The following is a 13,841-nucleotide window of genomic DNA, read 5'->3' on the forward strand; positions in this document are numbered from 1 at the left end:
TGTAGTTTTTATACTGTACTTGTTCAAATGTGTCTCAGCTTGTCTAAACATGAATTTTTAAAGCTTTATAAGTACTGCTAAGCTGAAGCAGCCTCATTTTAAGGAATTCCACTTTGCAAGAACATCGTACATAAGTTATTGTTTAAATAACCCTTTATTAGTATGGAGGTCACCGAAGAGCACATCATGCTTTGAGTTAAAAAAAAAAAAAAAAAAAAGGCAACAATGCTGCTAATACTGTAAAAACATGCAAGAAGCATATGGTGATAATGTTTTGAATGCGCAAAAGTGCTAGCGATCGGTCCAAAAAATTTTGACAAGGAGGACTTTAGCTTGAAAGACTCCCTTTACTCTGGGTGCCCCATCTCTCTTGACAATGCTATGCTGGAAGCAGCATTTGCAAGAAATGACAATGCAACTGTTGAAGATTTAGCAAAAGATCTTAATTCACCATCATCGACCATCCATTGCCATTTGCAAGAACTTGGATAGTGTCTAAGCTTGGCAAGAGCGTTTCTCACAAACTGACAAACAACAATTGAAGAGAGAGCATGCCACCATCTGTACTGCTCTTCACTCTCAAGAGGTTCAATCTTGTTTTTGAGTCATGTAAACACAACAGTGATGAAAAGTGGGTACTTTACAAGAATGTTAAGAGCCAAAGGCATTCAGGGGAACAGGCTAAACCTCAGCCAAAACAAGACCTTTCACCCTCAGAAGGTTTTGTTAAGCATTTGATGGGATATGGCTGGTATTATACACTTGAACTCTTGCCACAAAACCAAACAATCACAGCTGAAGTATACTGTGAACAACTCGATCGACTGAATGAAAAACTGAAAGAAAAGAAGTGTTCTCTGGTCAGTCGAAAAGGCGTTGTTTTTCACCATGATATCGCATGCCCTCACAGTGCAAAAATCACCAGTACTGAGATTGAGGAACTCAGATGGGAAAAGCTTCCACATCCTCCATATTCCCTTGATCATGCACCTTCAGATTACCACTTATTTCAAAATTTGCAAGATTTCATTAACGAAAAAGAATATGATACATTAGAGGCACTGAAATTGAGCCTATGCAATTTCTTTGCCTCTAAACCTCCTGAATTCTATAGAAACAGCATTATGAAGCTTTCATAACACTGGAAGAGCATTATTGATTCAAATGGAGAATACATACTTTATTAAATTAGCAAGATCTTTTATATCCTTTCAAAACAACATTACTTTTGGGATGACCTGATATATGCCTAAGTTCTAGGAAGTAATCAAAATTAACTGTTCATAATTTTTTTTAACCTTTTTATATGTATATTATTTATTTATATTTTTTTGTAATAATGAACCAGTTATGCAACCTTGTATTTGATTTACAAAAGCTAATGATGTTTCCCTTTGAACTAGATATTGTATTCGACTATTAGGCTTAAGTGGTGGTTTACACCCATAATACAATTTAATGGAATAACTACAGCATAAAGAGAAATAATTAAACAGCAAGTTTAATCATTTCAATATTTCATCTCTGTCACAGAGACATCTTTGGGAATACAATGCCAAGATTGTATTCCTGAAGATGTCAGGCAATTTTACACAAAAACACACAAGAAACAATAAACGAAAGAGTCTTTATATAATCTAATTCCATTTGTACTGTAGTTAGTCCATTAAATTGTATTATAACTAATATTTATCCTCCTTTTTACTCGGCTATGATCAAGGCATGAGTAAGTAAATGCATGCTATGTAATTCATGTTTTGAATTTGTGAGTCAATCTTCTCTCCCTGTTGATGATGATGAATAACAGTGAAGAAAATGTAAGATATTAATTAAATTATATATTCTGTACATGTCTCTAATAATATAATACGTTTTGAGTGCACCATCCCAAACATAAAAGCAATGTACTAAAGTTATTAGATATATGAAGAGTCAAAGGCTTCAATTCGGCAACATATGACTTATTTAAGTTAAGGGATATTACATCCCATATCGTTTCTTAGCCGAATATAATAGAAACTATATAAAGTTCAGTGATTCCAAGCGTAAGCAAATACCTGGATACTGCAGCAACTGACCCTTATGGTAGTGCAAGCTGAGGCAACTCATGTCAAAGGTGGAGCAAGCTCCGATCACTATTCTTGATATTTACCCATAATGTGAACTTAGCTCCTAGGAGCTGTATTACTGTTCTACATTATGAGAGAAGGTCACTACCCAGACCGGTTTCAACCTTTATTGAGGTCTCATCAGTGAGTAGACCTAGTTAATATCAAGTTTGTAGCGAACAGAACTTACAACCCTTCTATGAGTATTGCCGAGAGGTGTCCTAATAAATTATTAGATACATGAAGACCCAAAGGCTTCAATTCGGCAACATATGACTTGTTAAAGTTAAGGGATATTACATCCCATATCGTTTCTTAACCTAATAATAGGAAACAGAGAGAGTTTCGTGCCGAATATAGTAGAAACTATATAAAGTTCAGCGATTCAAAGCATAAGTAAATACCTGGATAATGCAGCAACTGACCCTTAAGGTAGTGCAAGCTGAGGCAACTCATGTCAAAGGTGGAGCAAGCTCTGATCACTAGTCTTGATATTTACCCATAATGTGAACTTAGCTTCTAGGAGCTGTATTACTGTTCTACCTACTCACTGATGAGACCTCAATAAAGGTTGAAACCGGTCTGGGTAGTGACTTCTCTCATAATGTAGAACAGTAACACAGCTCCTAGGAGCTAAGTTCACATTATGAGTAAATATCAAGAATAGTGATCGGAACTTGCTCCACCTTTGACATTAGTTGCCTCAGCTTGCACTACCTTAAGGATCAGTTGCTGCAGTATCCAGGTATTTGCTTATGCTTGGAATCGCCGAACTTTATATAGTTTCTATTATATTCGGCACCAAACTCTTTGAGTTTCTTATTCGGCTAAGAAACGATATGGGATGTAATATCCCTTAACTTAAACAAGTGCTAAAGTTATATTCTAAATGACAAGAAATTATATTCTTGCCATTTGTAATAAAATTGATAACACAGCAATAAAACTCTCTATACTAAGGTTAATTGGATTTATAAAGTGCAGGGGAGAAGTAGTATTCTAAATGAAAAGGAACACCAAGTTCTTTATATATATGAGGGTGGTCTGAAAAGTTCTCGGCCTAACAATGAAAAGAGGAATTTATAATTTCAAATTTATTTGAATTTTTCAACATAATCTTCCTTAAGACTAATACATTTATTCCAGCAATGCTCTAGGTGCAATTATCCCTTCCCTGTAGTGGTTCTCAGTAAGATCTGCAAAATACACCTCTACAGCTGCAATCACCTCTTGATTCGAAGAAAAACGCTTACCAGCGAGGAAGAGTTTTAGTCTTGGGAAGAGATAGAAGTCAGAGGGAGCCAAACCTAGATTCCTTAATTTTCCCATTGCCAAAACACTTTTGTGGGCAGGTGCATTGTCCCAATGAATGATTTCTTTCTTCTGCAAATCGGGTCTTTTCTCAAGAAATTTTTCATCTTGTCTGGTTAAAAGATCGGAATAATATTCCCTGGTTATTGTTTTACCCTTGTCAAGCTAATTAATAAACAAAATGCCTTTAGCATCCCAAAACACTGATGCCATGACCTTTCCTGCTGATGGAACCGACTATGTCTTCTTTGGAGCTGAACAACTGGCTTCTGTCCACTGGTTTGACTGCTGTTTGGATTCTAGTGTGTAATGTAACGAGGCCGTGTATATTTTATAACATTTGTTTGTTATTTATTTTTACATTATATTTATTACCCTATCATGGATAGTCATCAAGACCGGTATTTAGTTCAGAAGATGAAAGCAGGAAATGCTTCGAGGCTAAAACAATTTCTACATTTTTCAAATAATGATGAATTTGATCCAGCAAATCACCCTCGCCCAAAGGAAATTGATGGAAAAACGACTGCTTTCTGATTTTTAATTGGTGTGTTAAGAGGTTAGCAGCAGATAAATGTATGTTACCATATGCCGGAATGCCGCTGAATAAGAAGACAGCCAGCACCATCCTACAAAGGTATTTCAGAATTATTTGATCATCATCATCATTAAATTCCTGATATATACCCTCAAGGGGTGTACAGGATATGATAGTACTACATGAAAAAATTACATCATTACTAACTTCCAATCTACAATTTTTCTACAAATTCTGTTAAACGTCAAGACTCCAATATTATTAGGTCTTATATTTCTGTCTTCTAAGGCACTTTTTGCATGCTAGACAATTTTGTGCCTATTTCCTTTCAGCCGAGAAAAGTTGCCAATGGCACGTATCAGCTATTTTGTTTGTGTATTTTTTGTCCACTATTGCCTGCTGCATCGTCACCTGTGAATGTCAATTCTTTGTTTTGCAATTGTGCATTTGTTCACTAAAGTGACGTTTACATCGAGGCTGTTTATATTTTATAACATTTGTTTGTTATTATTTTTACGTTATATTTCTTACCCTATCATGGATAGTGATCAAGACTGGTATTTAGTTCAGAAGATGAAAGTGGGAAATGCTTTCAGGCCATAAAACAATTTCTACATTTTTCAAATAATGATGAATTTGATCCAGCAAATCACCCTCACCCAAAGGAAATTGGCATAAAAACGACCACTTTCTGATTTTTAATTGGTCTGTTAAGGGGTTAACAGCAGATAAATGTATGTTGCCAAATGCCGCTGAACAAGAAGACAACCAGCATCATCCTACAAAGGTATTTCAGAATTATTCCATCATCATCATTAAATTCCTGATATATACCCTCAAGGGGTGTACAGGATATGATAGTACTACATGAAAACTTTATATCATTACTAACTTCCTATCTACAATTTTCCTACAAATTCTATTAAATATCAAGACCCAATATTATCAGGTCTTATAATTCTGTCTTCTAAGGCACTTTTTACTGTATCAATCCATCTATATCTTGGTCTTCCTCTGGGTTGTTTTCCTGCCAACCTGGCAGAGAACACTTGTTTTGCTAATCTTTCCTCTCCCATTCCATTTAAGTGACCATACCACCTGAGAATAGCTCTGCTAATGCATCCCTGGATGCTGACAATATCAAATTCTTTCCTAATATACTCAATTTTTTAATCATCATCATCATCATCATCATACGTATCAAGGATTTAGGCCTAGCATGGCCTATTCCAGCCTTAGAAGTCATCGTTGAATCGTTTAAGAGGACGTCCTGGTTTTCTTCTTTCCTAATGGCTTGTACTTTAAGGCTTGTTTTGGTAATCTTTCTGTTTTCATTCTTTGAACGTGTTTCATCTATTTATGTTTATATTTTTTAATTTTTTCTATTACTGGTTCTTGGTTTAATTCTTTCATAATATCTTCGTTTCTTTTGTGGTCAAATAGGGTATACTTTGCAGTTTTTCTCAATTTTTTAATATGATATTGAAATTGATGCCAACTGTTCATGTTCCTATTCTTTCTCAGGACTCTCATAACTGCTTTCTCTAGTCTTTGATCAAGTGTTTTACTTCTGATCTAGCTCTCAGATCCATAAGTTAAAACTGGTTTGAACACTGTCTTTTCAAAAAAAAAATTCTCTCTTATTCCATATAAATTTATTCAGTTGACTTCCTACCATACCAGCTTTGTTGATTCTATTGTCTATTTCCATATCTAACTTACCATCTTCACTAAAAATCGTGCCTATGTAGCTGAAATGTTTTACTTATTCTACAAGTTCTCCATTCACACTGTAGTTGATATTTTCAATGATTCTGCCTATTTTCATCATCTTTGTCTTTTTAATGCTGATGTTCATACCATATCTATTACAACAGCTATTCAATTTAGTCATGGAATCTTGCAGACTTATAGCGAATTTATTTAGAAGAATAACATCATCCACATAAAGCAAAGAGCTGAGATTAACACCTCCAATTTTGATATCAGGTTTAATATCACTTTCCTTCATAATGTGATCTATATAGATAATGAATAAGAGAGAGGATAATGTACATCCTTGTCTGACACCAGATTTAACATTAAACCATCTTCTTGTACTTCCTTCAATTCTAACTGCTGACTTACAACTCAAATAAAGACTAAGTATTGCTTGATATAATGCCCCATTGACACCATATAACTGCAGCGTATTGAATAGCTTCTCTCTTGGCACCTTGTCATATGCCTTTTCCAAATCGACAAAACTTAAATACAGATCTTTGTTATATTCCTGCTTTCTCAACTATTTGTCATAACGTGAAGATCTGATCCTGACAGCCTCTATTTGGCCTGAATCCAGCTTGTTCTTCACCAAGCAAGTTTTCCTTCCACAATTCTTCTGAACCGTTTCTCAAGCATACTTGCATAGACCTTGCCAGGAACACTCAGTAATGAAATGCCTCTGTAATTCTCACATTCAGTTTTATTTCCCTTTTTATATATGGGCACTATGAGAGCTCTACTCCAATCATCGGGAATTCATCCCTCTGTCCATGCCTTCTCAACTACGCAGTGCAGCCACTGTATGACTTTTATACCTCCATACTTGAGCATTTCTTGTCGAATATCATCTACTCCTGCTGCCTTTCCACATTTCAGGCTTTTGATGATTTTTTCTACTTCAAGTATAGATTTGTATTCCTGACTGTATGTATGGTCAGTGTTTTTTACCACTGTGCTGTCATCACTGCTTGTTTCATTTAGCAAGTTTTCGAAGTAATTACTCCATACTTCAAGGATATCTTTTTCTTCCATTTTCATTTTACCTTTATCATCTATAATTCCGTTTACAGCACTCTTTCCTCCATTTCTAAGCTTGTTCAACAACTTCCAGAATATTTTGCCACCTTCGTGATATTTATTTTCTATGTTCTTGAAAAAGTCCTCCCCTGACTTTTGTTAAGTTAGTTTTACACAGTGTTTAGCTTTCTTACATTTGTCTCTGTATTCTCAGAGTACAAGCTGATTTATTTGCTTTCTTCTTTTCCTTCACTGACTCTTTAACTTCTTGTGTCCACCACAGAGTTCTGATTTTTCTATCCTTGCACACAACTTATTCACATGCCTCTCTGGCTGAATCAATCAATGTTTTCTTCAGGACTTGCCACTGAATCTCCAAAGTTGGGTTCCTGCTCTTATACTCTTTCATTTTTTCTTGAATAATATTTGTGTATTATAGTCTACAGTTCACATCTGAGAGCTGTTCAACTTTTATTCACTTTAAAACTTTCTTACATGACATGTTCTTCTTTTCAATATGAAATTCAATTTTATCCTACTGTAGACTAAATGGTGATCACTTCCAATTTCAAATCCTTTGTACACTCTGGTGTTCTGAACCAGTGGGAAAACATCACTATCAACAATAACATAGTCAATGAGACGTTTCTTATTCCTTGTCTCTTCTCTCCATGTGAATTTGTGCACATTTTTATGTTGGAACATAGTGTTAGTAATAGACAATCCATGTCCTGAACAGAAATCCAACAGGTATATGCCAGACTTATTAGCTTTGCTCTTTTCTTCAAATTTTCCCCATAGTATTTCTGTATGTCTGACAATTATTTCTTACACTGCTATTTAGATCTCCAACAAGGACCAACTTTTCCTTTTTGTCCTGTTTTCCTTGAGACTGCCTGCCATTCAAGAAGATTAGCCTCGTAATTAGTGTTGAATATTTTGGCTACTCCTTTTCCTTGATTTTCATTGCCTGAATATAACATTTTGTGTTAATTCTCAGAAATATCTGACCAGTTTTTGTCTTTTTTGTTTCAGTCACCCCTATTATGTCGATCTGGTACTTATCCAATTCCTCAGCTAGTTTCATTTCTTTGCCATTCAGGCTTCTGATGTTAGTAGTACTGATCTTGAACTCTGGTGATGTTGAGTTGGGGTAAGTTTTTAGAATTATTCTTCCTATATATTTTTCATATATCTGTCTATATAAAACATCAGTAATGCCTTTAAATTTGAGTAAAAAGCCAATGATATTATATAAGGGGCCCTCCTACAAAACAAAAATAAGCTAAATAGTCATAAAAATAATAAGATATTTCAATTGATTATAAAAGGGATAATAAATGGAAGAAGAGAACAAGGAAGACGAAAAAAAATCTTGGCTGGCACACATCACACAGTGAACTGGCATGAGCTCTGAGAGACTGTTCAGAGTGGATGAAGATCGGTCAAAATTTTCCAAGGTAGTTGCTGAGCTCCAATAGGAGATGATAACTCAAAGAAGGAAATGTATGATAATGTGAATTTTTTTTTTTTCCTTCATTGCAAATGACCAAGAATGTAATGGAGATAGATCCAAAAACAGGTTAAAATGCCCTGTTCAAGGTTCTGCTGTACAAACCTTTGGACATATCTGCAAGACAGATACCAGCAGAAATCAAACCTTTGGTACAATAGGCAGTATAAACAGAAGTCCATCAAATAAATGACAAAATTTCTAGTCTCATGATCTATCATATTTATCTTCACAAAAACACTATTTTAAAGAAAGTATATGGCATAAAAATTTACTTGATCATGGGTTTTTATAAAATATATGGGTTATTATAAAATTTTGTTAAATTTTATAATACTTACTTGTATCTGTGATGTACTTGGCAAACAAAGCTGTTTGCGGCTTCCATCAGGAAAACGTAATATCAGTTCTGTCACTGGATCTAAAGTTGAAAGAATTCTGTCACTATGAGAAATATGAAACCACAATGGAATCAGTAAATAAATGACTATAAAAAGTTTAAATATTAAGGTAATTCAACCTATCTTTATCATAATTTTTTTCTTATTTGATGCACTGCTTCAAACATTTAAACAGATTAAATTAAATTAAAAGTGAACCTTAGTATGCTTTATCATAATTTTTGGGGGAGTGGGGGAGCCTGGGACACTACAAACGTAACGATGACTATGCTGATAAACAACCTCTAAAATATTCTGAGATATGTTTCATATCAAACATATAATTGTATATTGAAATTGTTTTCAGATTTACCAATTCTTCTGAATACAGTAAATCACATACATCTGCTCACTCAACATCTAATTTGCACTACAAACCATTTCTCTCAATCATTTATATATATATAAATGGCATATCATCTATTGAGTTTTCCTGGAGCAAAAATTAAGAATAAAGGAAGCAGCTCTAAAACAGAAAAGTAAACGAAATTGTAGTTGTAGTAGGACTGAACTAATCACCAGACTTAACTGGCGATAAGTACAGTACGAGAGAGAGAGGACATGAAAGGGTTGTTGGACGAGGCGAGAGTGAAGAGTGAGAAAGTGAAAATCGTCAGTATTTTACCTCGCTATGATAAAAATGAATTAAGAAAAAGGGTTATGATTCGATGCATAGGCTGTGTAGAAGGAATGGATGCGAGTTTTTGGATGTGTGGAGTGAGTTTGAGGAAGGATTAAATTTATATAAGAGGGACGGCCTACACTTGAATGCGTTTGGTATCAAGTAGTCTAGAAAAACTAATAACTGGTATGAGACCTAACACAGAGAGTCAGGGAAACTAAATTATAAAGGGAGGAATGGTGTGAATGTGAGTGTAAGAGTGGCAATGTTATATAACTGTGTTAATGATGGGAATGGGCTTTGTCATGGAAATGCTGACGAGGAGAGAATGATTTCGACTTTGTGTTTGTCCACTTTGAACCCATCAAATGTGTGCAAAGATGTCTAGATGTGTAATTAGAGAAGAATAGAGATCCAGAAGTTGTCCAACTGTGTCAGGCAGACTGCAGACAAGCCAATACAAAAGAACAAACAGGTAGATTATTATGTCTGTACACAAATGCTAGGAGTATCAGAAGCAAAGGGATAGAGTTTGTTGCCTTTCTCAATATGTTGTGACCTCAGATTGTAGGTATTAGTGAGACCTGGCTATCAAAATCAGACCTACTAACTGGTATCGAGTGTCAAGGGTACAGTATTTTTAGGAAGGATAGAGAGCATAGGAGAGGAGGAGGAGGAGTGCTGCTAATGGTATCGGATGACTTGAATCCAGTGAGAATTAAGATCTATGATTGTAGTACTACTACTAACAATATTTCGTGTGGAAATGAATTTGAAGCCATCTGGTGTGAGGTGGAATCTAACCAGATCAATTACATAGTGGGGTGTTGTTACAGACCTGGTGGATCGGTTGTGATGAAGAAATGCATCACCAAATACAAAAGATGAGCACGAAAACAGTAATCATAATGGGAGACTTTAATTATCCAAATATTGTTTGGGTAGCAGTAGAATCTTACGAGAAAAATGAAAATTATTGAGCAGTTGCAAGACAACTTCTTCAAGCAGCATGACAGAAGGAACTCGAGGGCAAAGAGTGTTAGATTTCATTATAGTGTCAGAGGGCATTTTCTGCCTACGATTGGTGACAGTGATCATGCAGTGCTCACTTGTGAAGTGACTAAGTTTATGAATATTCCATTCAAAAAAGGTTATATGCTCTCATGTAAAATGGATGAGGCCACTCAGCCTCATCCATTAAAAATTCCACAGAGTTTCTCACAAAAGATATTCAACTGTTGGAAACTGACATGCTAATTAGCTTCGACATTGTCTCCCTCTTCACTAATATTCCCCATAAGGAAACAATAGACTTGTTAACTCAAAAATTTCCATCTGATATTGTTGAATTATTCAAATTTGTTATTGCATCCGTATACTTCACTTGGAAAGAGAATTTTTACAAGCAAGAGGAAGGAACAGCAATGGGGGTCTCCCTTATCACCAAACTTATCCAACCTGTTTCTAGAATACCTTGAAGAAAAAATTTTCACGTTTAAACCCAAACCAAAAATTTGGCTACATGTTGATGACATCTTTGCTGTCTGGGGTCAATCTGAACAAGAACTACACCTGTTTCTAGATAAAATAAACCTTCTTCATCCTTGCATCAAATTCACTCTAGAAAAAGAATCTCACAGGGATCTCCTTTCTGGATTTACACATCCAAAGAAAAGAAGACGGTTCCATCTCCACTTCTGTCTATCACAAGCCAACATTTTCAGGTCACTACATTCACAATTCTTCTGCTCACCATGCATCTCAAAACTTTGGCATCATTAAATCATTAGTAACCAGAGCACACAGATTCTGCTCCTCTGAAGAATCTTTAAACCAAGAATTGGAAATAATCAAAAATACAGCCATACTAAATGGATACAATCCTAAAACAACTCAAAAAATCATCAGTCACTTCTTCACACATCAACCTAGACAAGAACAAGCCCATAGGATTCCCATACCTTATGCCAAAAACATCTCTGAACATCTTTCAAAAATTATGAAGAAATACAAACTTGCTGCTACCTACAAACCAATCAACCAGATCTATAACTTGTTACCTTCTCCTAAAGACAAACTCTCACCTCTGATGCTACCTGGCTTATACAAGGAAAAGAATCCATAAAAGACCAAACTTCCACATAGATCTTTATATAAAGAAAGTGCTGAAGCCCTACATCACAGACCAAATCTGAACTGTACTGACATTCTTGCTATCCCTGAAGTATGGGAAATTGTCATACAAAATTGTGTAAAATAATTTTATATATGTTCTCTTATTTTAATCTCTATTTCAATCTATCTTTTTCTCCAGATATATTTTAATTTAATTCTATAACACGCTACTGTACGCATATTGGGATTCCATTGTAATCATGTACCCCCTAAATGTATGTTATTCCTAGTATTATTTGAATTAACTGTACTGACGATGTTCCTATGATACTTAGGATGAAATATTTACTTATTAAAACTAATTCTGTGTGTACATGTGTTTGTTTACTCTTGAATACTCCACAGGTTTCATTGTACAATAATTAGTATCTTAGGAGTGGTGGTGAAGATTTTGGAAAAATTGGTCAGGGCTCGCATTCAGAAATGGGTTGACAGTGAATCGCTACTTTGCAATGAACAATATAGGTTTACTAAAGGAAGGTCATGTTTTAGCAACTTTCTCACATCCTATAACAATGTTACCATTGAACTAGACAAGGGGAATGGATATACTATGATACTTTTGGATTTTGCTAAGGCTTTGACAGAATACAGCATGGTAGGTTGTTACATAAATTGGAGAAAATGGGTTTGGCTTATAGAATATTAGCATGGATAAGAGGATGGCTGACTGACAGATATCAAAACGTGGTATATGGGGGATATGAATCTGCAAAATTTAATGTACAAGTGGTGTACAACAAGGATCAGTGCTTGATCTACTGTTATTCAATCTGTATATTAATGATATTGGAAAGGATTTGACAAGCGACATGCAGCTATTTGCTGATGATGCAAAGATAGCTAGGGTAATCAGAAATGCTGCTGATATGCAGTATTTGCAGAATGATTTGATAGGCTGGAATTGTGGGCATGGGAAAATCGTGTCAGTTCAATGTCAGTAAATGTAAAGTCATTCACTTCGGCATGATCAGATATCCAATGTTGCATTATATTGGTGGAATTAGGCTAGAAGAAACTGATGAGACTAGGGATCTTGGAGTGTTAATGGATGGGAAGTTGAAGTTCAGGGGCCATGTGGCAAAGATTGCAAATACAACTCAAAAGACAATTATAATGCTGAAACAGGAGCATGCCGACCATGTGTGCAATGTGCGCAATACACACAGGCACCAGGATAGTAAAGGTGCCAAAGAGGAGGAAATACTTTAAAAAAACATTTTTTTAAGTGATTTTTTTATTGGAGGAGGGGGGGGGGGGTAGGGTCACTAACTAAAGTTTTGCACACAGGCGCCGGACAGTACTGGTGTGCTACTGGGTATAGGGGTGCCAACTAAAGTTTTGCACACAAGTGCCAGACACTACTGCCGCGTCCCTGTGCTGAAACGAACATCTGTAAAGATAAGGATGTTATTTTGTCTCTTTACAAGGCCTTGATAAGACCTCACTTGGACTATTGTGTGCAGGTCTGGTCTCCTGGTTTCCATTGTGATTCTAATATATTGGAAAGAGTATGAAGGAGAGTGTTAAAAATGATATTAGGATTGTGGAATACTGATTATGAAGACAGATTGAGAATTTGTAGACTGCAGATACTAGCAAACAGGAGACCCTTACAAACCCTTACAGAGAAACTTACAAACCCTTCAATTGATGAAAGGATTTCATCAATTGAAATCCTTTTCAATTTATGGAGGGTGGGAAAGGACGAGAGAGCATCCTTGGAAGCTAAGAAGGAGTGAGGACTAGATTTTTCTCTTAGAGAGTGGTGTGTAATTGGAATGGGTTGCCATTAGATGTTGTGAGTGCAAGCAGTGTGAATGAATTCAAGAATTAGATAGGACAGCTGGTGTGTGTGTGTGTGTAGTATGTGGCCTCCCTCGATGAGTCTTTGACTCCCTGGATGTCTCTCTTGATAATGATAATAATAATGCAGAGTTTTGCGAGAATGTGCAAGGGAGCTAGCAATGCCTTTGACTAGGCGCTTTAACATTCAGCTCTGGTAGAGTTCAAAGGGAGTGGAAAGAGGACAAAATAATTATTTTGCATAAGGGAGGGTCTAAGACTGCAGCAGCAAATTACAGACCAATCAGTATCTCAGTCATGGTGGTAAAAGTACTAGAAAAAATTGTCAAAAAAAGAATTCAAGAAAGGATAGATAAAAATATGCGGGTTAGCATGGCTTTGTGAAGGGTTGGCCATACCTTAGTATACTAACTTTTTATAACAGAGTAACAGCTGAGTTGAATAAAGGAAATGGCTACATGATGATTTTGCAAAGGCATTTGACAGAATACCACACAGAACTCTGTTATGCTAATTGGAACAAATGGGGATGGATATGACATTGGTT

General features: G+C 35.7%; 1 protein-coding gene across 1 annotated transcript in view; it reads right to left on the minus strand.

Annotated features, from left to right (window-relative positions):
* Nucleotides 1–13,841, minus strand: part of LOC150094470 (UBX domain-containing protein 7) — a 520,016-nt gene that overhangs the window by 42,249 nt on the left and 463,926 nt on the right. Inside the window, exon 11 of the mRNA XM_090411839.1 lies at nucleotides 8,593–8,672. Coding sequence (XP_090267965.1) covers nucleotides 8,593–8,672 — 80 coding nt within the window. The remainder of the gene's footprint in view (nucleotides 1–8,592; nucleotides 8,673–13,841) is intronic.

The sequence above is a fragment of the Typopeltis vanoorti genome, chromosome 22 (assembly GCF_054136105.1).
Source record: "Typopeltis vanoorti isolate ZY-2024b chromosome 22, IOZ_Tvanoo_1.0, whole genome shotgun sequence".
Taxonomy (NCBI): Eukaryota; Metazoa; Arthropoda; class Arachnida; order Uropygi; family Thelyphonidae; genus Typopeltis; species Typopeltis vanoorti.